The sequence below is a fragment of the Salmo salar genome, chromosome 26 (genome assembly GCF_965601325.2).
Source record: "Salmo salar chromosome 26, fSalSal1, whole genome shotgun sequence".
In the NCBI taxonomy this organism is placed as follows: domain Eukaryota; kingdom Metazoa; phylum Chordata; class Actinopteri; order Salmoniformes; family Salmonidae; genus Salmo; species Salmo salar.
Window position 1 is genome coordinate 22,436,963 of NC_138316.1, and position 25,601 is coordinate 22,462,563.

Sequence of the window (25,601 nt, forward strand, 5' to 3'; positions counted from 1 at the left end):
GTTATTTGGGAATTCAGTGCACTTCTATCTATTTGCATGTAATGGATTTGAGCATAAATTACGCATTTAAGTCAAATGAAGCATGTCGATTTCAAGTTAGATTCGGCGCTGAAACAGGCCTACATTCTGTCCAATATGACATTTCCAAAGTAACAAATTGAAAGATTGCATCGACTTGTTTTCGTGTAAAAATGGCACCATTTCAGATAGTAAATGTTAATATTTTTAACAGTCGCTCCAAGCCTGACCGGCTCTTCTGCAGTCCAGCCTTTAGATTCAAAAAATGGAAATAAAACCACGGTGTCTTATAATGCACGAGAAATGCTTAGGCCTATATTATTTTAATGTCTTTATACTGATTTAAGCCTTGTGTGATTCGCTATGTATTTTGGGGGGGCAGGAGATGTCATGCAATGTAGCGCTAATTAGGCAAGGCCTACAAGCATCTACATCAAGTATGTTGATACTTTAAAAAAATATATATTTTCAAACCACATAACGTAATGAGAATAAGCCTGTAATCTCAAGGTTGAAAAAAGACAACCCACACATCCATTTAAATGTTATTTAGCAATGGCTGAACTTACTATAGCCTACTATATTCCAGTAAACACAACCTCACATCCATTTAAATGTTATTTAGCAATGGCTGAACTTACTATAGCCTACTATATTCCAGTAAACACAACCTCACATCCAGACAGTGGTGGTTCTAGACCATTTCAACTGGGGGGGCCAAGCTGGGGCCAGTTGTACTGTTAGAGGGGCCAGTTACATTAGACGTTATTGTTGCCATATCGTTTTCTTCACTGCATTGCAGGCAAACGACCATGTTCATAATCATCATTGCCACTGTCTAATAAAGATAGCAAAAATTTGTTATGTAAAAATTATTTCATACTCCACATTTAGGGGGGCCACAAGGGGGTCCAAAATTGTTGTCACAGGGGCAGCGCCCCCCCCCCCCCCCCTGAACCGCTAGAGCATCCAGAATGCCGTTTTTGAGAAAAGGCAGTCTGTGAGCCCGTTGTGCCTTTTATAAGAGAAGGATAAGGATAAATGGTTCTCGGCGGTGGGCACGCGTTTTCCTCCCTCTTTGAAACCGAATCCGAGGCGAATTCGCCCTCCCCCGGTAACTGCTGGCTTTGATTTGTTAAGGGTTAATTGCAACATACACTCCGATTACACAGTTATACATTGGACAGGAGTTTTCGACCTCCAACAGATATGTCTTATTTTATATCCAACCATAGGCTATTGTGTTTTTAGCTAATTCCTTTAACATGAGCGTCATTAGGCTAATGGATGTAGCATATACTAATGCATTGTGTTCACCTATAGGCCTATTCTTGTCTAAACCTCAATCAATTCCTAAATGTGTGTGGCCTATTTTCACATGAAAATATTTGGTTGATGACCAGAATATTTGAATATTAAGGACTCTGTTCTAATGAATATTTTTGATTTTCAAGACAACTCAAATAGAACACCCCAAAATTATGTAAAGGCCTTCCTCTTGCACCACACAGTAGAATAGACTGAACTTCTACTGCATCATTGATTGTATGTTGTTTTACTCCATGTGTAACTCTGTGTTTTTGTATGTTGTCGAACTGCTTTGCTTTATCTTGGCCAGGTCGCAATTGTAAATGAGAACTTGTTCTCAACTTGCCTACCTGGTTAAATAAAGGTGAAATAAAAAACTGTACCTGCATGTATAATTGTCCCTAAAAAAAAAAAGGGGGGGGGGGGGAAGAACATTCGACAAGTTCCAAAATAATGGAAACAGAAATAATTGTATGGGTATTTCAGCCAGTTAAACTGCATGCCAATACGTTTAATTTTTTATACAAACTGTGTGTAGTAATATACAGACTAATCTAAAGACTCGAGTATGTCAATACTCAGCATAACATTTACAATTTATACAGTGCTGAAAAATAACGGGTGTCTACACGGATATATACACCTAAATAGACATGTAACTTATCCTAAATAACCATGTAACTAACAGTGCTTACATCTATGTCTTCAATTTCCGTTTTAAGAACGCATCATGGCAAATATTGCCAATAAAGCATACTTCAATATTGTGGCTATAAGTGTACAATTAAAAATATGCACAGAATAAATAAGAAGTTGCGCTTTACTATTTAAAAAGTGCCTTCATCTTTCCTTAATTCAGATCGTCTTGTTGATTAAATTGTTTTAATGCATGGTGGAGCCTAATAGCTTAGTCCAAACTTCTCAGAAAATCAAATAAAAATCAAACTATCATTTCGATGGAGCCGAGTAGCCTAACCCGGATAAATGAGGAATGAAATTCTCCCCGCAGTATATCTTTTGAATGCATAACAAAAATAATACACATTATTGTACATTGTAAAATATTCTCAAGTGGTAGTCATCCGCCCGCAGAGTTATAGTACCAAGCGGCAGCTGGGGTTGAGATGCATGAGGTGAGTGTCAACCGGTCTCTGCTTTACCTCTTGTGTGGCACACAGACATTTCTTGAAAATAGCCCACAGCTTAGGCCTACACCACAAGGTTGTTCTGTGATATTTCCACACCCTTTTTGGTTTCTGAGAGAGATAAACATTGAAGTTGAACTAAATCTGCATTTGCACGTATTTATGTCTCTGTACCAAATCCTTTTTTGTGTGAAAAGTTGTTTAGTTTATGGGTTCTCTGGCGTGACTGTTGCTTCTTACAGCGCGTTCCAGGGCCTGCCTTCTCTCCTACCTCCAAGGGTTGGGTTGCTCCCTCGTCTCAGCCCTGCAGCCGCTTTGGCTTTAGTGGCTCAAGTCAGTGATGTCCGTTATTCACTGGAAGTGCTGTCACATGACGCAGGGCTTGATGTCCTGGTAGGCGACCTGTTGGTGATGATAGTAGGAACTGCTGCTGGGCGAATGCATCGTTGAGGACGTCATCGCGTTGAAGGAGAAGACGAACTCTTTCCGGTCACACATACTGGGAGACTGAGAATGGTACCGTGGAATACCTAAGAATACAGATACAAGAGTAAAGAATATTTTAGTTCACCTTATGCCATATAGCATGCCAACCCAATGTGAATGTGTTGCTGTCAATTGTCAAAAACAGTATGATTGTCTTTTTGAATGGGCTAGTAAGAACCACAAGTCGAGAAGGATATAGGCCAGCATTTTAAAGAAAAGGTTGTAGCAAATTAGTTAGAAATACATATTTGTGGGTACAAGGAAAAATAATAAACTAGTATTGCCACTGGGTGATTGCATATAGCCCTAAATGAACCATAATAATAATAATACACATTTACCTTTGTCTATAGAAAGATATATATATTTTTTTTAAATAGGCCTATTTTCAAAAGTGACTTCTGAGCTTTTTGATGTTGGTCTAATTTGTTATTTATAAGTTGAATTGTAATATTGTGCATCGTATTATTTAGCCTATATTATTGTAATATTATACTATGATATAAAAATCGATTGAAATAGGACTAGTATTACCTAAATCTTTTCAGAATATTGTTGAAGAGGCTAAATTCGTCCTAAATTGCCTTTCAGGAACAATTAATTGTAATTTGGGTAGACAATCTTTCATTTAATTTGTGAAAAGCCCGGTCTGTCTACCCCTCTGATTGGGGCTGTCATAGGGAACTGTTGAGGCTGAGAACCGTCTGGAGAGCTCGGGGGTGGGATAGTTCTAATTGACAGTGGCCTGCTCGCACGCGAATCCCGGAGGACCTGGTGCCTCGGGGACTTGAATTGACTGGCTCCGGCTCGCGCTTGTTGTTTTTGTCTCTAGATTGGCACCATTCTAAACACAAGTCCCAGAAGACGTGCCGTCCGAGTGCTTCCTGAAACCACCTCCAGGAATTTATTAGGAAAACAGAGGGTTAAACCTGTTGTTTGTTAGTTGTCCCACTCCTTGGCCAGTTAAATGAGGACAGGAAACTGAATTACTTAACTTCCTTACTGGATAATTAGACGATGGTTTCTTGCGTCCATTTCCTTATTTCCAAGATAACAGAACCATCAATTCTAACCAATATTATCCGCCAAAAACTGTGGCATATTGGAGTTGTTGTAGGCCTATGTGAAAACAAATGCACTGAGCATGCCCAGTGCTCAGTCCCTATCTTTGCTCACTGCACTGATTGCAGTAGGCGAAGGCTGCCCAAAGACCTTTACATTATTGCTATTGGCCTACTATATGCAATCTTCGTCTAAATTTGTATCTGCTTTCTGCGAAGCAATACTCTATATGCCGAGATAATGTAATGTTTTTTTCACCTCGTTTGTAATTTAAATGATAAGGTTTTGATTTGGTTCAAAGGAAATATTGAGCAATAGAATAGGCCTAGTGTTTATTTTGCACACATTTTAGGCTATTGGGTATGAGTGACTGTAAAAGGCATGCGTAATCATTTGGCGATGTTAGTTTACCTTGCAAATCCGTGTTACTGTGTCCGTTCTGATGAAGATTATACTGATCTAGAGAGTGCGTGGGTAAACTGGGCTGCAGCGGGTTCGCCCCGGGGTTGCAGGGAGACAGTGGCTGCTGCTTGATGTAAGAACCTCCGTTATTCAGAGAGGATGAAGGCGCTTGAGCCCAGGCCGAGCTTGAGTAGACGGGATGCGGCTCCATCACTCCCCCGCTGGTGACGAGGGGCGAGCCTGAATTGTCGTGGTGGGGGTACTCGCCCCCCGTGGATCCTGTGCAGCTTCCCATGTAGGAATGTCCACTGTTGGCCGACAAGTGGGACATGGAGTGCCCGGCCAGTCCCATCCCCTCCATGTTGCCTGCCAAGTGTCCATTCATCATCCCAATCCCGCTGTCCAGAGACAAGCCGTTGGGCGGACAGGACAGGCCCCCGCCGCTCCCCTGGAAGTTATAGGACTCGGGGAGGTGGTTGAATCCCAGGCCGTTCATCATGCTGTACATGGGCTTCAGCGCCTGGCATTTACGCCTGAAGCCCCGCGGCCTCCTGCGGAAGGATCCCTCCTCGAACATGAACTCACTGGCTGGGTCGATAGTCCAGTAGTGGCCCTTCCCGGGCCGCCCGAGCCCCTTGGGCAGCTTTATGAAGCACTCATTCAGCGACAAGTTGTGACGCACGGAATTCTTCCATCCTTGGTAAGAGCCTCTGAAAAACGGGAAGCGGCTCTGGAGGAACTGGTAAATTTCACTGAGCGTCAGGCGTTTGGTGGGAGAGCTCTGGATAGCCATGACTATCAGCGCAATGTAAGAGTAGGGGGGTTTCTCCGGACGGCGGATCCCCGCGTTGGTCTTTTTGGTTTTGGTGGTGGAGGAGGCGGTTTCCATCACAGTGGTCTGTCCATGGGGCTTCTCCGGGGCAGACATCGGGCTGCTCTGGGCAGGAGTCTGCGCTGGGGGCTGCTGGACCTCTGCCGTCATTAGACTATCAACGCAATGGCAACGTTTGACAAAAATATCCACGTCCTCGTTTTGAAGTAGTACTAGAAACTTCGTATAAATAATCAAAGAAAAGTTTAAGATGGTTACCAATAATCTCGATGCTGTGGAACTACGCACGGTCAAATGCAAAGCTGAATTTCTGTAAACCGTGCGTTATTGCGCTCTTCCTTTTGGTGCCTAAATTCCTTAGCCAATGTGAACCCTGAAACCCGTAGCGAGTGTCCAAATTGAAATGGGGGAGAAACGGGAGCTACTTCAACTTCAGTCGGTGTGTTCTCGTGCGTCCGGAGGAGCTCGCCTTTTACTTATCCGTTGCCATCAGCGCCTTGCTAGCTCGAGCTCTTGACCATCAGGACGTCATTGGCGCACCGGGCCCGCCCAGTCCCCTCCCACATCTGCCTGGCTTTAGTTTGTCTGGGAGCAGTTTTTCCCCCAACTCAGAATCAGTGAAGTGGGTCTTTCTTAACACTCAAAATTACATTTTATTGAACAGAAAATTATCATTTTTTTTATTGAATGGCGTGAAACAGGACTTATTTTCAAATATAGGACATAGCCTACTAGAATATCTGTTTTCAGAATATAAATGGTAGCCTAATACAACAGGCTACTGAGGCCTATGCTTGAACTTTGCAACATTGAATAGTCTTTATTTTCGCAACGATAATATTTCTTCAAAACATTTTTTTTTAAATGTATGTTTTTAGTAAGCTTGTATGCACAACCACCGTGATATACAAAACTGGTTTTCCATTTATCAGATACATCAGGCCAACCTCACCATAGCACATTTCACTGACTTTGACTTATTAAAGTGTGAAGTATGTTTAAAATGTTGCTTAAAATACGCTTATTTTAAATAAAATGTCTCTATTCAAGACCACGCTGCTGATTTCTTTAAAAGATAGACAGGAACATGGGCAGGATGTTTATACAGCAAAATGTAAACATTTTCCCTGGCCTTCTTTAAATAAAAAATCAAGCAAAAAGCCCCGCTAGATCAGCTCATACTCAATCTGATGCATTATGTCCGTTTTAGACAGCTCCTTGTGTATGGATAGGACTTTTCAACGTAAATGCAGAAAGGGATTTCAATCATGTATAATTATTATGTTCACACAGTAGATCTGAGGGTAAGAGCGCCCTGAGCCTAGCCGAATACTGGGCACTGAAACTCGGATGAGGACTTCAGATCGACGCCCACCAAACTCTCTCCCCTCAGAATGGTGCTCGAATCAAGGTAAGTCACTTTAAACTTTTGTCAGTTAAAACAAGACAGCGATATGGCTGCGGGCCGTCGTCTCAATTTAGTTCCAATCGAGATTTACTAGACCTGTTGTGCAGTTAGAAGTGCGAATTAGAATGGACGCCATATGATGGTCTAATTAGCCATTTGATTGTAATGTGGTGGGCAGCCTAACCAGACTATAGTGTCACAGAAAAATAGTAACAAATATCTGAGTTACAAAGTTAAGCGATGTAGCACATAGATAGGTCTACTTTATTTTCCTTTTTGAAAAGTTCGAAGGCCATTCCTTATCAACAAAGAACTGTCTTAGGTTCATCATTTGCAGGCTTATCATTTAGACAATTTGAATAAGAAAATAAGTAATTATGCTACATTTAGAAAATGTATTGTTTTAAGCAGCACTTTTTACAATAGGTCCTCAAAGCGTTCACCATTGCACCATCCACCATTCTAAATGTAACCAGTTTTTGGCTATTAATTTAAGCCTTGAACCGGTAGGATATATGTATGTGTGTAGTGGAGAGCCGCCGGTCCATAGACTAAATCTGTTGACAGTAGACTGTTCATTGTTCCCCGGAGAGCGCACAAGCTCTCAGCCCCTCAACCCTCACTCAGGCGCTCCTGGTGCGCGGGTTCACTCTCCGGGCTGGCTCGCGGTGGTTCTGCTCTTTTGGTTTGCCGGGTTGTTAGACCATTTTATTATATGCTATTGTAATCTTGTAATTTATGCACATATTGGATATGCAATAACGCAAATCAGTCACAGATACTTTGGAAAATTGTAAATACTAAATATCTTAATACATTTTGGGTGTCATAAAAGTAGGTTGTACAGGCTACTGTTTTTTCTTGACTAAGATTTTTGAACAGTCTTTGAAATTAAAATATTCTACAAATAAATGTAGTGGTCCTGCAAATATGCGTCTACAGGAGGATATTGTAGGCTATTTAGGCCTACTCATTTTTATCAAACTTCGAAAACTAAAACGATGTCATTTTGATGTGGCCTATCTATTAAACCGTAAGGTGATGTTCTGAAGCGTGTATAGGCCTACATGTATTTGAAGGACAGCCCGTGTTCCAACAAACCGCCGTAAATGTCGTTGTTGGCTTGCCTCCTTCGTGACGTTTTTGCCAAAGGAAAATAAGATAATATTGAAATCTCCGTTGTCAACTACACAGGGCATGCGAGAGGTACAATGGTGGGATTTGCTGTTGCGTCTGATTTTGGAACCTAGGTAAAGAAATGTATATAGGTAGTAGTATTGTTTTAACCGGTCCCTACACCCGGCGCTCGCTTGGAATGAGGCCCACGCATTTATCAGGGGAGCGGACCACCCAGCGCGCAGAGAGAGAGGGGGCAGGCGCACTTGCGTCCTCTCTTTCCCCCTGCATTTAATTACTGTTGATGACTTCATTCCGAGAATCACGCCTTGTTTCAACACGTCGTGCCCGTCCCCACGCCGAATGGCCCTCTCACACACTTTAACCCCGCCACTCATCTTTGACATGCACTTTGAAAAACTAATGTCCACGGCTAATTGATCCCTAAATGTTTACCCAAACCAGTGGGACGCGAGTTGCTCCACTGATCTTTGAAGGGGGACGCGCCGATGACTGGCGCGTTGTTAAACCCCTCCGCAAAAAGCTGTTGACAGCTCCGCATAATTATTAATGGTCCCTCTGGACTCTCAGTTGATATTATAGACGATTTTCCGTCAGTCAAATTATTGTTACTGCGTGGTTTTAAACGAGTTATGGTGTCCTCTAAATTCTATTGATTTCTTTCCATAGTACATTGCATAATTAAGTTATTATAGAACATTGGCTGAAATCACATTGGTCATATTTGTCTTCTATGGAATATATGTTTCTTAGATAACATGCTTTACCGCCTTACCCATGTTAGGCAGCCTAATGATTACATGGCCGTATTGTAACTTGTGAGGAAAGGGTTTACTCCAATGCTATAGATTTACGCTTGTAATGTCACTGTTGGAAGATTGTGTTTGTCGGCATTTTATGGCAATCCGAGGTCACCACTTGCCCCTCGTAGTTTATTTCATGTACTTTTTCCATGACGTCCTCCAATGAAATATTTGACAGCGTTGCATCCTCAGGAATGTTCGAGCACTTAGGTGGAGGAATCCCACATCATTCGTCCAGCCCAGCAGTATGCGTTTTTGTCTCAACAGAGAGCCTCTCCAAATGTTCTTATTCTTATCCAATCGACGAAATATGACCCAAAGGCCTATTTTTTATTTTACATGAACGTAATTTTTTATTTTTTTATTTTACATGGACGTAATGATGCATTATATTGTTGAGGCTTGTTTTGATAATTTTTTTCAGTACATGCACACACCCAAACACACATTTTAAACACATGGCCTTTATTTTAGCAACCTTTGTTGTACAACTACAACACTCTGTGCCTGGACATTTCAATCAACGGTGATAGGCATATTGCTGAAGCTGTGCATACACTCGGAGTCTATCTTGCGTTCACTGCGAGGAAGATTGTAATTCAGCCTAAACCTTGAATTAGCCTACTTACTATATATCATATAGTCTATCATAGCTTGTCCAAGACTCACCCAGTTCTACATTACAACTGCTACTGTCTTTAGTTCATGTGACTGTGAGGTGATTCCTCGACAATGCTATAAGAGAGAAACCTCAGCATGTCCGCATGTCACATAGTGTTTTACCCACCACAACCATTGTGTGCCAAATCTGATAAAAAATATTTTTAGATATAAAGATGATTTATTTAAACTTTATTTTTAGTTTTTTGCAGCTTCCATTACCATTCAGAAAACTTGGTGATGGGAAAATGAGACTGCAGAACAGAAATGAATTGTTATTGATGAATGGGTCATTTAAAAAAACACCTGTATATGCTACTGGACGTTTAACAAACTACTGTTGTAATTAGTCTTATGGGCCATTTGGGAATATATAATTGATAAACAAAATTAGTCCTGAGTTTGTTTAGAAACTGAAATGACGGTCTCGACACTGAGAAATCAGTGTGTTACCCGCTTCAGTGTTGGAGTGGAGACGGGGAGGGTCACCAAAAGGCTGCAGCAGAGTTGTTTGGAGAGCTTTGTGACGGATTGATCGATCAAATGTATAACTGCACCTTAGAGCAGCAAGTTCATTGGATCTGGATGCATTTGAACTCGCTTCTTTGCAGCCTCAGGATTTTAGAAGAGAAACTTGAGTGCATGATTTGGAATTGTGCTTTGTTTACTTAGTAAAGCATTTTCTAAAAGTCAAGAGATGCATTTGTTTTGATGCTAAATATAGGATAATGTTGCAAGAAAATATTAGGGTATAGTTGTGCCATGCCTAAATATTATTATTCAATGATTTACTGCAGAATATCATTTACGCTTTGCAGTTCTGTCCTTTCTCTTATTTGACCCATTTCTGGGCTATGGGCTCTTGCATCTTGGTCAATTAACCAACGTGATCACACAAAATAACCTAATGTAAAGCCCATAATGATAGTACTTGACTTTTTGACTTTTTCCACATTTTGTTGTTACAGTTAGATAAAAATTTGTCATTTTTTGTCAACGATCTACACAAAATACTCTGTCAAAGTGGAAGAAAAATTCAAACATTTGTAAAAAAAAATATATATATTTATATACAGTACCAGTCAAAATTTTGGACACCTACTCATTCAAGGGTTTTTCTTTATTTTTACTATTTTCTACATTGTAGAGTAATAGTGAATACATCAAAACTATGAAATAACACATATGGAGTCATGTAGTAGGCCCAAAAAGTGTTAAATAAATCAAAATATATTTTAGATTCTTCAAAGTAGCCACCCTTTGCCTTGATGACAGCTTTGCACGCTCTTGGCATTCTCTCAAACAGCTTTACCTGGAATGCTTTTTCAACAGTCTTGAAGGAGTTCCCACATATGCTGAGCACTTGTTGGCTGCTTTTCCTTCACTCTGCTGTCCAACTCATCCCAAACCATCTCAATTGGGTTGAGGTTGGGTGAATGTGGGGGCCAGGTCATCTGCTGCAGCACTCCATCACACTCCTTTAGTAGTGGTTTCTTTTCAGCAATTCAACCATGAAGGCCTGATTCACACAGTCTCCTCTGAACAGTTGATGTTGAGATGCGTCTGTTACTTGAACTCTGAAGCATTTATTTGGGCTGCAATCTGAGGTGCAGTTAACTCTAGTGAATTTATCCTCTGTAGCAGAGGTAACTCTGGATCTTCCTTTCCTGTGGCGGTCCTCGTGAGAGCCAGTTTCATCATAGCACTTAATGGTTTTTGCATCTGCACAAAGTTCTTGAGGTGTTCCAAATTGACTGACCTTCATGTCTTAAAGTAATGATGGAGTGTTATTATTCTTTGCTTATTTGAGCTGTTCTTGCCATAATATGGACTTGGTCTTTTACCAAATAAGGATATCTTCTGTATACCACCCCTACCTTGTCACAACACAACTGATTGGCTCAAACGCATTAAGAAGGAACAAAATTCCACAAATTAACTTTTAACAAGGCACATCTGTTAATTGAAATGCATTCCAGGTGATTACCTCATGAAGCTGGTTGAGAGAATGCCAAGAGTGTGCAAAGCTGTCATCAAGGCAAAGGGTGGCTACTTTGAAGAATCTCAAATATAAAATATATTTTTATTTGTTACTACATGATTCCATATGTGTTATTTCATAGTTTTGATGTCTTCGTTTATTATTCTACAATGTAGAAAAATAGTAAAATAAAGAAAAACCCTTGAAAGAGTAGGTGTGTCTAAACTTTTACTATTATTCGACAATGTAGAAAATAGTAAAAATAAAGAAAAACCCTATGTCAAAACTGTAACTTGGCCACTTACGAACATTCACTGTCTTGGTAAGCAACTCCAGTGTAGATTTGGCCTTGTGTTTTAGGTTATTGTCCTGTGCTTAGCTCCATTCCGTTTCTTTTGTTATCCTGAAAAACTGCCCAGTCCTTAACAATGACAACCATACCATGATTCTGCCACCAATATGCTTGCAAATATGGAGAGTGGTACTCAGTAATGTGTTCTATTGGATTTTCCCTGAACATAACACTGTATTCCGGACATAAAGTTAATTGCTTAGCCACATTTTTTGTAGTATTACTTTAGTGGCTTGTGTCAAACAGGGTGCATGTTTTGGAACATTTTTATTCTGTACGGGCTTCCTTCTTTTCACTCTGTCAATTAGGTTAGTATTGTAGATTAACTACAATGTTGTTGATCCATCTTCAGTTTTCTCCTGTCACAGACATTAAACTCTGTAACTGTTTTAAAATCCCCATTGGCCTCATGGTGAAATCCCTGACTGGTTTCCTTCCTCTCCGGCAACTGAGTTAGGAAGGACACCTGTATCTTTGTAGTGACTGGGTGTATTAATACACCATTCAACGTGTAATTATTAATTTCACCATGTCTTTTTACCCATCTACCAATAGGTGCCCTTCTTTATAAGTCATTGGAAAACCTCCCTGGTCTTTGTGGTTGAATCTGTGTTTGAAATTCACAGCTCGTCTGAGGGGCCTTATAGATATTTGTATCTGTGGGGTGCAGCGATGAGGTAGTCAAAATCATGTTAAACACTATTATTGCACATAGAGTCCATGCAACTTATTTAGGCTTGCCATAACAAAGGGGTTGAATACTTATTGACTCAAGACATTACGTTTTCATGTTTCGATCATTTAAAAAAATGTCCAAAAACAAAATTCCACTTTGATGTTATGGGGTATTGTGTGTGTGTGTGTGTGTGTGTGTGTATATATAGGCCAGTAACAAACCAAACATCTTGATTTAATCCATTTTAAATTCAGTCTGTAACACAACAAAATGTGGAAAAAGGGAAGGTGTGAATACTTTCTGAAGTCTCTGATAAATGTAGATATATCATTCTCAAAATTGTTCTGAGTAAATAAAGGTTATTAAATGAATACAAGATCTCAATTTGAACAACAATGGAAGTAATAGTTTGGTAAAATTGTATTCTGAAATCCTGAAACCAACAGATTATATCGTATCTTACATGAAATAATACACAGATTTTTAATATTTATAATAATTCTCATATTGTGCATGTTATGTAACTCAGGGCGTTGTGTGAGAATGCCAAGGCAAATATATGTTTTAAACCTGGCTATCCATATTGCCAAATATGTAGGCCTATGGGTATATATACTTTTGTCCTATTTTTACATGTGATATATTTCTTAATGAGTAGTTAAAGGGAAACATGGTAACAAAGAGAGGAAAAATATGCACATATGCGCTCAGTCAGGTAATGCCGTTATGTAGCCTAATTACGTACAGGAGCATCCAGTGTACAATACCAGCAGGATACGTGGAGGGTACATATAACATGCACGTTATGTTGCTGTAATGCACTGTATGGAAAACAGTTCAACAATTGAAAATGTCTTTGTTCCCAGCACATGCCTTTGAAAACAATCATTATACAATGCATCATTTGGCCAAGGCTTATTTATAAGTATTTCGTTTTTCAAGAACGAGTGCAGATATCTTGATACATTACAATGAACATACTCATTCACACTTTCCGTGGCCACATGTGTAGCCTATTTGTTAATGTACCATTTGAAATCCAACAACGAAATCAGTAAAGGTATGCATCATTTGTTTTTTTCCCCTTTTGTTTTATGACTAGCCAAATTTAAGAAAATCGTTGTAATATCAACAACAATTTGTCATTTCAGTAATATTCTTATCTACTTTAATGGACAATACACAATATAAAATATACATATGAATGTAAAGTTGAATTTTAAGCAATTTTGGGCGACATTTCACCTGTCATTGTCCCAAGAACACAAACAATGTTGATTCCCTTTTACACTCTTGACTATTTTCGGAACAATGCTATATACATTAGTGCAGATTTCCATTTCCAATGGTCTGAAACTAGAGATCTCTGTCTCATGCGTCGCTTAGGCCATCTAGCGTTGTCGTTTTAATTGAAAACAGTATAATGTCGAGGTGTGTGCACCCCCCTCATCACTTTCTCTGGCGCGGTAGGTGGCCGTGTATATTTTTGTTCAACTGGTGTTTATGTGAATGAGAAAGGACTGGATTGCTAGCAGACCGCTGATTGCGCTCATTGGGCCGCTACATTGATCTGAACGGTATAGTTGAGGGGCCCCACCCTTTCATGCAATCAACAGCACTATAGAATCGCGTTCTACGACTTTTTAATTTACTTGGCAAGATCTCGCCGCTGGACCTCCAAGGCGCGCGCCGGTGTGCGTAAAGGCGAGGGAGAGGGGAGTCCTTTAGGTGCTGAAACTTCAGTTTTCCACTATACCGAGGACACTACCCACGGTATATAGGCTAAAACAGGACGCACACACATCTACCATGAAGAAAACGAATACACCATATCCCACTGTGCTCAAACTGGTTGAGTCAACTTTGTTTCAAAGTAATTTGTCAACATATTGTGACGTTGACTCTACCTGGAAAATACATTGGATTTGCAAAAAGTCATGAACATAAACAGTTGATTTGAGAGTGAAATTTCAACCACATAATTCAAATCAAATAAAAAATCTAACTTTATTTGTCACATGCCCCAAATACAACAAGTGTAGACCTTACCGTGAAACGCTTACCTACAAGCCCAACCAGTTCAAGAAGAGTTAAGAAAATATTTACTAAATAAAGTAAAAAGTAACACAACATAACAATAATGAGGCTATTTACAGGGGGTACCAGGTTACTATAATTGTCATAGTGGTAACCAATTTTCAACATATTTTATACAAGGTTTGTCTAGGTTGAATTTGTACCTTTTTGGAACAACATCAGAACTTCAACATTATATCCACTATCAGAAAATAATCTAACAATAGGCTGGGCAGCACCTCCTACAGGAGAGCTGATCTGTCTACAGCTATCTATTAGATCTCCCATCCAGTGTTTTAGCAAGCCCAGTTTAGCGTTGATATTTTCCACTGACTACTACCGATGTGCTATAGTGAGAATGGCTATTGAGAGATATCTTAACTAAATATATAAACTGTTGCTATTGAAGTCATTCTGATGTGTAATTAGAGCAAATGAAATGTAACCATGCTCTCTCTATAAGTCATACATCATCAATTAAACTATTTAAGCCTATAAAGCATTTGAGAAGTCATTAACAGCTATTGTTTCAATTCAACATAGGGTTCAACTAAAACTAGACAATAAATAGGCCTAGGATTTAAAGCTTTGGTTGATGTCAAATTTAATCTTCAAGTTAATAATGAATATGTTGGATTCACCTCTCCATTTCAACCAAAAATATAAGTTAAAGAATAGGATTAAATCAAACTGTTTTAAAGTGCATGTAAAGTTTGATTTGATTTAGCCCTATTCTTTAACTTAGATTTTTGGTAGAGATGGAGACATGAATCCAACATATAAATTATTAATTTGTAGACAAACTGGGATTAGTCAGACTAAGTCAGTGGCACAAAATATACATCTCCTTCAAATGTTATTTGGTTGTGTTGACAACCAAACACAATTCAATATCACTTTTGCAATACAGAAAATAGTATATTAACTTAACAAATATGTTGAACTCACATCTCCAACTAAAATACAAGTGAAAGAATATAATTAAGCCTGTGGCTCAATTGAAGCTATCCCAGCATTAGATATGTCTCCTGTAAATGTTGATATTTGGTTGCTTGCCAACATAATACGATTCAATATGACTTGTGTAAGATTGTAAGATGGCCTTCATTTTAGGCTATTTACTAACTAATATAACAGTTTTTATTCAACCTTAAAATGAGTAATACATCCATGGCCACATTTTGAGGTTACTGTAACTCTATAAAAGTCTTATTATGGAATCATAAAAAGCGTGCATGTTCATAGCATGATAAGATCCCAGGTCTGTGGAGAACTTCACAATATAAATATCTGTGCAAAATCTCAAACAGCATTGATCACTTGCACTATGCACTTTTAATGTAATCTCAACTACAATCCAGGTCATTCAGTTGTGCAATTAGATGAAGCACAATGATAACGATTTAACCAGTTGTAGAAATACAAAAATGACATTGTATTCCCATTTGAACTGTTGTGCTTTTAAATGGTTGAAAGTGCAATGATAACACATGGAGAGCTTTAGTACTATAAGGTTCTATCTGCATTTTTGTCTAAATGTAGTGATTGTCATAGCCTTGTTCTGTTCAATGTTCTCTAACTATATAGTACTTTAAATACCCCCAATGCATGTTAAGTTCAAAAGAATACTAGATTTAAAAAAATTGCTGACACCATTCAAACCAAGGAGGTTTCAGAACTTTAAAGCAATTATCTATCTCTGAGTCATATTACTGAACCTTATAGCCCCAAACTCTCAACATTTAGATGACAACAAAATAAAAAATCATACATTGTTTTGACGTTTTTAGAATTTGGTTGTGCTTTTAGATAGATTAAAGCATAGTGATGACACATTGGGAAATCAACAAACTTCTGGCTGTCTTTTTGAGTGGGCGAATAATGGTTGAAATCTCATTGATCAACATCTCAACGATAAATTACCCACATTTCCACTTTGAAATAACGTGGTGTGGCCAGTGGGATTTTTCAGGCCATTTCAGCTTTCTGTTAATTCCATAGCATTATCTTAGCGAAGTTGTTGGTGATAAAGGTATTCAGATATCGTTGCTGATAAGCTTGCCATTTAGCCTATGAGCAGGACCTATTTTATTTGCAATGCATCCCACAGTAAGATGTTACTGGTTCATACAGATGGGGATTGGTTGATAGGCCCTACACCTTTTTTCTAATTAGAATTAGGGAGCCAATAAGCACATGGCACACAACAGACCCTTTCAGTTCAATGGTCAGTTTCCGCTCTTGGGCACACATTCATCTTGTATCTGACACACTTCAGTCATATTCCTATCACCTCGCCTTGCTCTCCATCTCTTTGTTTAGAAGGCTTAACATGCAAAAAGAGTCCCAAGACGAGGATTCTCCATGGTGGCCTACTACAGCGTGTGACATGTCCATTGATCATTCATGTCTCGAACTAAAACAGGAATCTCATGTTGCACTGTGTTGTGTGTGTTCGGTGTTTGGGCAAATTCTCCTATTGAAAAATCTTGCGTTTACAGATTTATATGAAAGCTCTATTTGTCAATTTATTTGAACCATTGACTGAGGCTACTGACATGAATTATAATTAACTTGTGATAATGGGTCTTTAATTAACTGATCAGTAAATGCAACTGATTGTTTTTGTGGTCAGACGCATGAAATGGAGAATGTGTGACCCGTTTTAGAAGCCACAATGTAATTGAAACTGCAGTATTCGAGATATGGAAAATACATTCATTCAATGTTTGTAGCCTTATATTCTGTAGGCATGGTTATTTATTGTTGATGATTGAGAAACATTGGATTTTGGATTTCGCTTTGGACACTCATGCGCTGTTCAGTGCTGACATTTCCCTTATCAAGGTATATTTCGCAGTTACAGCTGCATTCACCTGAAGTGTCTCTTGCATAACTAACTATTTATAATGCAATAATTAAATGCATTGTCATATTACATTTTATCAAACAAAAACGAATTCCCATTCAATGCAGGTTAACCTGCATGATAATGAAAAGTTCATCTTTAATATTTATTTTTTTATAGCTGGTTGACATTTTGTTTGTTCTGCACGACATTGATAGCTAATCATGTTAACGGTATTTGTTTATAGCCTATGTTTTGTGAGAGTGAGTTAGGTAGGCCTATTCGTATGATTATCAATATGAGAGAGAATATTAACCGGCTTTCGATTAATTATCACCCAGAAACCAAAACCAAAACTCTTACATTTAAAAAAATAGGCTACATGAATATATACTACCCTATGCGTTCTTTAAATAGCCCCTGGAACTCAGTCGCACAGTTTGTTTATATCCGTAATGTTTTGGTTCATTTGAGACGGGCAATTTATTTCGTTTTTATGCTCGTTAAGCTACAATAGACTCTGTATTGTTATCCTTAAATATAGAGAACCCGCAAACCTCAAATACACGAGATGAGTCATTTTGTGCGCGCAGCGATTATGCTGTGTGAGAACCCCGGGCTTCCCAGGAAAGTTTGGCGCGCCAACCAAACAACAACCCTCACCCAACCGTCCCTGAGGTATTGTCAATCCGTAAACAGCTCCACTTATTCCTCTCAATAGGCTTCAACTGCGTATTTTATTCGTAACATAGTCCTCATGTTCTCTGAACTTTTTTGACAGCCGTATTTTCAGAGGGAAATACGGCTTTCATGGAATAAAAATATGAATAAAGGCATATGTAAAATTCCTTCTGGCTTATTTTGTGATCACACAAGCTCGGCTTACACTACCACAACATTATTTGACATGACTGAAGGACACGAGTGTTTAAGAGTTGGCAGTTCCAGAAGTTTTACAAACTCAAAACTGTCCAAATGTGGTCATTGCGAGAAGGAAAATGTTCCAACATGTCAAATATCTGCGATTGACGTTTAAGCCACTGACTGACAGCATGTTTATAGGACAAAAGAAGACAAACAACAAATATTTAATCGTCATAAGGAAGAAGTTGGTCACTAAAACAACAATGTAGTCCTTATTCTTTTTTAATTTGAGACTTTTTGAAGCTCATTATGTTAAACAAAAATAAAAACGCCAGAAACGTTTTATTTTTGTGATTGTGGATGTTGTTTCCATTGTGGTAGGGTTTTGTATATTATTGCACTTATTTTCAAGTGCTTTTGTCAACTCTTGTTTATCTCCAGTTTCTCGATCTGTAAACTATACCTGAATATAGTCGCTTAAGTAATTAAATTAATATAGTCGCTTAAGTAATTCAATTACAATAGTCCCTATTGATGTTTAACGTTTTTCATATATTATTTTTCAAATGTTTATTTTCTACTTATGTCTGCCTTACAGTATTGCCAAGTCAGGACAGTAGCTGCATGCTTTAATCAAGATCGTTTAACAGGAGATATCTGACAAGGCATTTATTCTTTTCTGCACACTATTATTAACTTAGAGTGCCATTCCTAGAGCTAAATAGCGCTGAACCAAACCAGAGTGCTGCCTAATGTCTGATTACCTCAGCTATAACCCCCTATTGATGCCCATGTTTTCAACCAGGGCTACATCTCTTCTGACTCATCCACTATAACACACCTTTTGGATCCTTTAAAATCAGTCTAAAAGCACATCAAGTCATTGAACTAAATGATAAGAATCCTCTATCCCTCAAGCTAATGTAATAGACACCTTTCTTTAATGTCTTTGATGAACCACAGAACAGTTCGACTGTATGAAACAACACTGGGATTTATCAAGCGTCCCTTATCCTATACTAGTTCATTTAAATGAAAGCAAATTATACAACCTAACTCCTGATAAAAGCTTGAAATTAAATGGAATTTCAATACATTTGAAATATGGATTGAATTTCAATAGACCTACTTAATGATCAGGTGTTCCTTGAAAAATGTTCCCATATGGTCATGTTATTGTTTCTTTGAATAATTCACAACCCTGCTCCTTATCTATATCATGTACAGTTTAATGAAAGTTTGCTCATATAACCAACACAACTCTTCTTTTCCCATTTCAGCCCTCTGTGATGGATGAGGGAGAGAAGGTTTTCCAGTGATGGCAACTGTTCCTATGACAACCAGACCTCCACCGGGGGATTGCGTCTGTCAGACAGTGCTAATGATAATTGAGAGGTACGGATCGAAAAGAGTATCGCTGTAATCTCTCCTCCATCGGAATAGCAGAGAAAGCGCTATGAGGGGACCATTTTCCCTTCTCACCACCGCCCTGGTTAGTCCTGCACTGCATGCTTCTACTCTGCTCTATACTATATTGCTGCTGGAGGCCTCCCAGCCTGCCCCACACAGGGCAGAGAGTGAATGGGTAATGTCACTGTGTGTGTGCACAACCTCCTTTGGTGTCTCCCTTCCCTCAGCCTCACACACAACACAGGTCCAGTCCAGGACAGTTTGTTACAGATGGAAGGGAATATATCAACAGGGAGAACCCAACCCGAAGAAACGGTCAGAGTAGGACATAACAGAGAGAGGGAGGGAAGTCAGGCCACAGCCAGCCCTGATACAGGTTACTTACAGAGGCTTTGATAGTTGCTGATGGGACTTTGATTGGAGCATACTCAGATTTATATGATGCGTGTTTACTCACAGCCCACCATCTCTCTCTCCCATTCTGGAAGGGGATTTTCCTGTGGCGAGCCGCTTCGGAAAAAGCTATTAAGTGCAAACAGTGCACAACAATAGGAGACGTCGTTCTGCAATGAAAGTCCCGAATCCAAGTCAGTCCCTTACGGTTTTCCTCTGAAACGGTCCCTAGCTATATTTAATTCGCCCAGAGAGCAGAACCCACCTACATACAAACCACAAATTGAAGCTATGGGGAGGTGGTTTGCGGGGTGTGGGCTAAGTGGGGATGGTAATTGCCTATTGTGGAGCTTAGGCCTCTCTATTCTACCATAAACAGGCTTGGCAGCCCACAACATGATACCCCTGCCTCCACTCCACTGTTTGAGTTGGGGAGCAGATCCTCCTTGTCTGTGGGAATCCATGGCCCAGCAGTGGTCAGAATCAGTCAGGAATGCTTTGGAATGGTAACACAGCGGAAGGCTAGGGTGGGGAAAAAGGCCAAGAGCATTTCCTGAACAGAGGGGGGTCCCAGCGAAGCATCACACTTCACTGGCATCATGTGACGGGGATCCCGCCAGGCCTGAGCCCATGATCCCGATTGGAGGAGAAGTATGCGGTAGGGGAGAGGAGGGTGAAGCTGGAACAGAAGAGAGGGGGATATGCAAGAAAGACAGAGGGGTGAGGTGAGAGGGATGCATTGGGGTGAGAGAGGGATGAGGTTGGAGGCAGAAAAGGGGAGTCGGGGAGAGGCACATTCTGCTAAAAAGTACATCTTTAATTTCCCCTGAGTGAAGTAATGCAGTCTGGACTGGCTGGCTGGCTGGCTGGGTTTGGATGAGTGTCTGAGTGTGTTATACCACGACTTGCATGAAGAGGACTTCACAGTCTCTAATTTCTGCCCACAACAAAGTGCCTTCCACTGTATCTGTGAGGAATAAACAGTATATACTGTCAAGGTCTCCAGAGAGGTCACTGAGACCATGTGGAAGACTGGGAGTTCTTAGACCACTGCTACTGAAAGACCTGCAAGAATCTGTGCAGCAGTGTGGGGTATCCTAAATATATTCTAAAAGACTGTACCTTCTCACCGCAGCAGAGACAATGTAGTGAATATTTTGGCACAGCACAGGCATGTCAGAATGATTCTGAGTATATCCAGTTAACTGAAGGTCTGAAATATAACTTTGCTTAGTAACACGTGATACTAAGCAACGGTAACAGTGATGAATATTTTGGTTGAGAGCAGTAGACCAGACAGTGTTGAAAAGTGTGAAGCAGACAGGTATTGCGACTGAAATTGGACAGTACAGTATATCTGTCAGTGTGTGTGTGTGTGTGTGTGTGTGTGTGTGTGTGTGTATGTGTGTGTGTATGTGTGTGTGTGTGTGTGTGTGTGTGTGTGTGTGTGTGTGTGTGTGTGTGTGTATGTGTGTGTGTGTGTGTGTATGTGTGTGTGTGTGTGTTTGTCCAGACCTATGAATCGGTGTGTGTGTATCCAGACTGGCGTGGACAGCCAGTCCCTGCTCCCTGGGGCTTGTGTAAATGTCGTGAGGATCTCAGGAGGAATCTTTCCCCTCCAGTCGTCAAAGGGCTTTTTATTTCCACCTGCTCCCGGCCTCTTTCCGTTGGTCTGCTCTATAACAATGGTGTTGGAAAGGCAGCAGAGTGCAGGGTGACAGCACAGAGATTGATGCTAGATTGTGTTTGGCCCTTTTTCAGATAGGGGCCTTTGAAGGGAAGTTGCTAACAGCAGCATATCCCCCCCCCCCCCCCCCCCCCCTTCCACCACCAACACTACAACCCCTCCACTACCATCTCCACCTCCTCTCCCTCTAACACTGGGCTTAGCAGAGGGCAAAGTGCTGATCAGGCCTTTCTCCCAGATCCCTTTTTACAAAAGAGCCAATCGCCCGAAAAGGCAACTTGGCAGGCGGTGGTAAACAGGCTTTTCACTACTCATAAATCAATTCACCACTACATGAAACAGGATGAAGCTCATTTACACCACGCAGACGGTGGAACCCGAGTCCAGAGACGCCCCACTTCGCCTCCGGCTGCTCCCTCTCTCTCGGCAGGCCCCGGGGCTCTGGGCAGAAAAGAGATACACGCTCATCAGGACAGAATTCTTTCCGTTTCGCCGAACAGTGGCCTGGTGAAGAGGGTGATCCATCACCCCAAATGTCTATTTTTTCTAACGTTCTGTTTTTCTCTCCATCTCTCTGTAGGCTGGAGTGGGCAGGCGTGCGGGTTTGGCCGCAGGAAGCCGTGAATTCCTCGAAGAACAGAGGGTGTCAGGGCCCAGAACTCGACTGGGGGGGAGGGGGCGTACTGTACCTTGTAACGTCTCGTAATCCTCCTAGTTGACCCCTGACCCCGACCTGTGTTTGTATCAGGTAATCAACGTGAGAAGTTGTAATGAGTCACTCCAGCAGTGTGTTTACCTTCTGGAGTCACGCAAGGAAGGAAATAAGGCACGGTCTTCTAAAAGTGGCGGTGTGAGAGAGAATAGCAGAGCCCTGATTCATCTCACTGTGACTGGCCTCTTGTCCCGTTACACTGGGTTTATTTAACCTATTCACTACTGTAGGGAGACAAGCTACAGATCAGCCAAAACAGGGAGTCAGTCTACAGTATAGAGAACTGTATGAAAATATAAGGTATGAGATTAATAGTGTAATTCTGTAATTGAAGTCTGATTCGGATCCCAACTCATTGAGTGAAATGATCCGTGTACTGCAGTATGTGGATACAACTTGTTTTTGCTATCACTGTGTAATATGTTGCTAATAGACCGAACATGTGTTATTTTTGTCATCATTTTCTGCTGAGTGTGTTGCAGTCATTTTAGTTTTTGTTGCTGTGCCCAATGAAATTAGGAGAGATTTAGTATTTATTTGTCTCATGCAACAATCATAAATTATGTGCATGTGATTTTTCTGTTTAATAATAATTTATTGCAATACATTTCTGACTCCAAGATACAGATTATATCTGGAAGATCCCTTGCAATTCGCTTTGAAGGAGAAATCTCTGCACTCCCAAATACATTGTTTTCATCTTGAACTTACATTGAGCTCTTGAAACTGTTGAAACTGGAATGAGTATGCAACTGTGGCCAACGCCTGTGATTAAAATACAATGTCCTGGCCTACCATCACGCTGTAGCCTTCCACACCGTGGGCTTGTGTGATCGCGCAATTGTTGTTTTTGAGCAAGTGCCCCTGTTAGTTTTACTCTGTAAATAAAGATGTGCTCTGAGCTGACAATTCATCCTCCGTTCATTTCTTTCATCCTTATATTGAAGAGAACATCATCACTGACCAGTGTCTCCACCTCTATCTCTCTCTCTCACACACACACACACACACACACACACACACACACACACACACACACACACACACACACACACACACACACACACGGCCACAATGAGAGAGTCAGCAGCTCTTATTTTGGACAGTCTCTCCTGAATTCTAAGGGCTGTCAGGCGGTTTGATTGATAGTTGTGTTTATCACCATATTATTAAGTAATCAGGCTCACCACAGTTCATTATAATTAAAGACTTGGGATAAGTGTTTATTTTTTGAGTCCTGTAAAAAAACATATCGTTTTGTGTTTTTTGTATGTGTGTGTGAGACAGTGTGTTTATATTTGTATTCTTTTCCACAGTGGACCTTAGTGACCAGGAGAATCTGTGTCTGTCCACCACTGAGTTCATGGCTACACTTGGGTCTCTGTGAGAGAAGACAAATGCAACCACGATCACATATTATATCCATACAGTAACATGGAATACTCCCCTTTAATGGTAGCTCTTTATTTCACTAGTCATTTCTTAAAACGAAGCCCAAGTCTATTTTAATCTTCTATCTTAGAAATCTTACAACTTTATTTTCCCCAAGGGAATGTTTACAACATATTATGTAGGAAAACCCCCTCCATATTCTGTGAGGCAGCAGCCTGGGTCTCGTGCTCTCACCCAGGTTGGCAGCTATGGCCTGAAGCTCTGCCTGTCCGGCTGGCCTGCGTCTGTCTGTATACCCCAGAGGTAAACACAGTGGTGCCACAGCGGACATGCCGAGTGTGTCCTGACTGGAGACAGTGAGAAAGCAGAGAGAGAGAGAGAGAGCACTGTGGCACTATTCAGGAGGTCCCTGCCAGGTTTCTCTTCTGGAGGCAGGGCTCATTTGATGATTGGCCATTTGGCTATGGGCCATGTATTAGGACAAAATGGCTTTTTTAAAAGCCCCGCCTCATTCTGTTGCTATGGCCGATTTGATTCAGGAATCAGTCAAGTGGCAGATGTTTCATGTAGGATCGTTGGTGTAGGTGCAACACACTGCTTAAGCACGGCTACACATGGCTTTTAACGAGCCAATGAGAGAGGAGAGTGTTGAGGATGAACATCTGGGATAAGAGGTAAAGAATATTCTTGCTAATTCCGAACCACTATAATGAGTGATATATTGAAGTACCACAGATGGGGAAGAGTGCAGGTGGGCAGGCAGGCTAGGAGTTGGTTTTATAAAAAAAGATTTGGTGATAAGGAATTGTAGATAACGTCATTAATGCATTCCCTCCTTAGAAAAGTACCGGCCTTTTTTAAATGTACACTGTGTACTAAATAAAGTGAATCATTTACAGGTAATTACTCATTTGAACACAGATTATTGTTCATTTCAGTTTAGGTTTGTATTTTGTGAACTCCGAACAAGCAAAACAGAACTGAAAATATGTGAATAAGACAACATACATGCATATGTTTTAAAATACCACCATGGGCTTTTCCCAGGTTGTGTGTGCGTGCAAAGTGTGTATTTGTTTACGTGTCTAATTGAATGAATTGCACGTCAGTGGTCCCTGGCTTCCTCGTTCTCTAGTATTTTTGTCTAACTGGGGGAAAGAGACACTTAGGGATCTGACGATAAATTCCCTGTCTTTCCGCAAATGTGTTTGGGCTATAAGATAAACATAGGCTGGAATAAATTCAACACTAATGAAACATTCTGGTGGTCCCATGTTTACATTAACTCTACTACCACTAGGACCTGTCTAAGGTATTGACCTTCTGCCCTCTCACACCAGTAGACATCTGCAGCCTATAGTCCCTCGTATCTTACTGAACAGAGTAAAACTACAAACCCTTCCATCCTTTTAAACAGTATGAAGACTTGGCTGTGCATCCTGTTCCCACATTAATGCAGTGTGATGTACGATGATCATAAACGACCTGTGGCTGCAAACATCTCAGGACATGTGGTCAGTGAGGGATTAGATTCCACTACCTTGGTATAACTCCTTTTTTCGCAGTCCAAAAAGGTCACGGAAAGCACAGGAATTCAAACACACTTTAAACGTCTGCTTCTGGTGAATTTCTCCTCAGGAGAGGAGAACGTAGAGCGGATCAGTGTTTACACTGCAGTTATTTATTGTGGCAGGATTTGGACATTTATTGGTTTTGTAGCGTGTAGGGGGAAAATAGAATCTGAACAAGGTCTATAGTGGAGATCTGAACTGTTTGCTCTTCTTGGTTAAGTGGATCAGCTTCATTAGAAAACGTTTTAGCATCAGGAGAAATCATTAGAGTTGGGATAAACACAGGAGCCCCTTCAGGCCGCTATCTCAAATCAGATATGAGTGGAGTTCCCTTTTTGCTTAATTTATCATTCTGGCCTCTAATACTGAATAAATAGT

General features: G+C 40.4%; 1 protein-coding gene and 1 long non-coding RNA gene across 3 annotated transcripts; one reads left to right on the top strand and one right to left on the bottom strand.

The window, feature by feature from the left end:
• Window positions 1-1,816: 1,816 nt before the first annotated feature.
• LOC106587373 (forkhead box protein F1) lies at window positions 1,817-5,708 on the bottom strand. The gene is made up of 2 exons (XM_014175717.3): window positions 4,431-5,708; window positions 1,817-3,001 (listed from the first exon to the last, which is right to left on the bottom strand). The coding sequence occupies exons 1-2, from the start codon at window positions 5,401-5,403 to the stop codon at window positions 2,838-2,840; spliced, it is 1,137 nt and encodes a 378-aa protein (XP_014031192.1). The 5' UTR covers window positions 5,404-5,708; the 3' UTR covers window positions 1,817-2,837.
• Window positions 5,709-5,757: 49 nt separating this feature from the next.
• LOC106587374 (uncharacterized) lies at window positions 5,758-23,169 on the top strand. 2 transcript variants are annotated; one of them, XR_001324429.2, is made up of 3 exons: window positions 5,758-6,664; window positions 19,339-19,550; window positions 22,129-23,169. It is a non-coding gene; the product is annotated as an uncharacterized LOC106587374 (long non-coding RNA). The 2 variants fall into 2 exon arrangements; XR_001324428.3 differs by having other exon boundaries at window positions 5,855-6,664; window positions 19,339-19,453.
• Window positions 23,170-25,601: the final 2,432 nt, after the last annotated feature.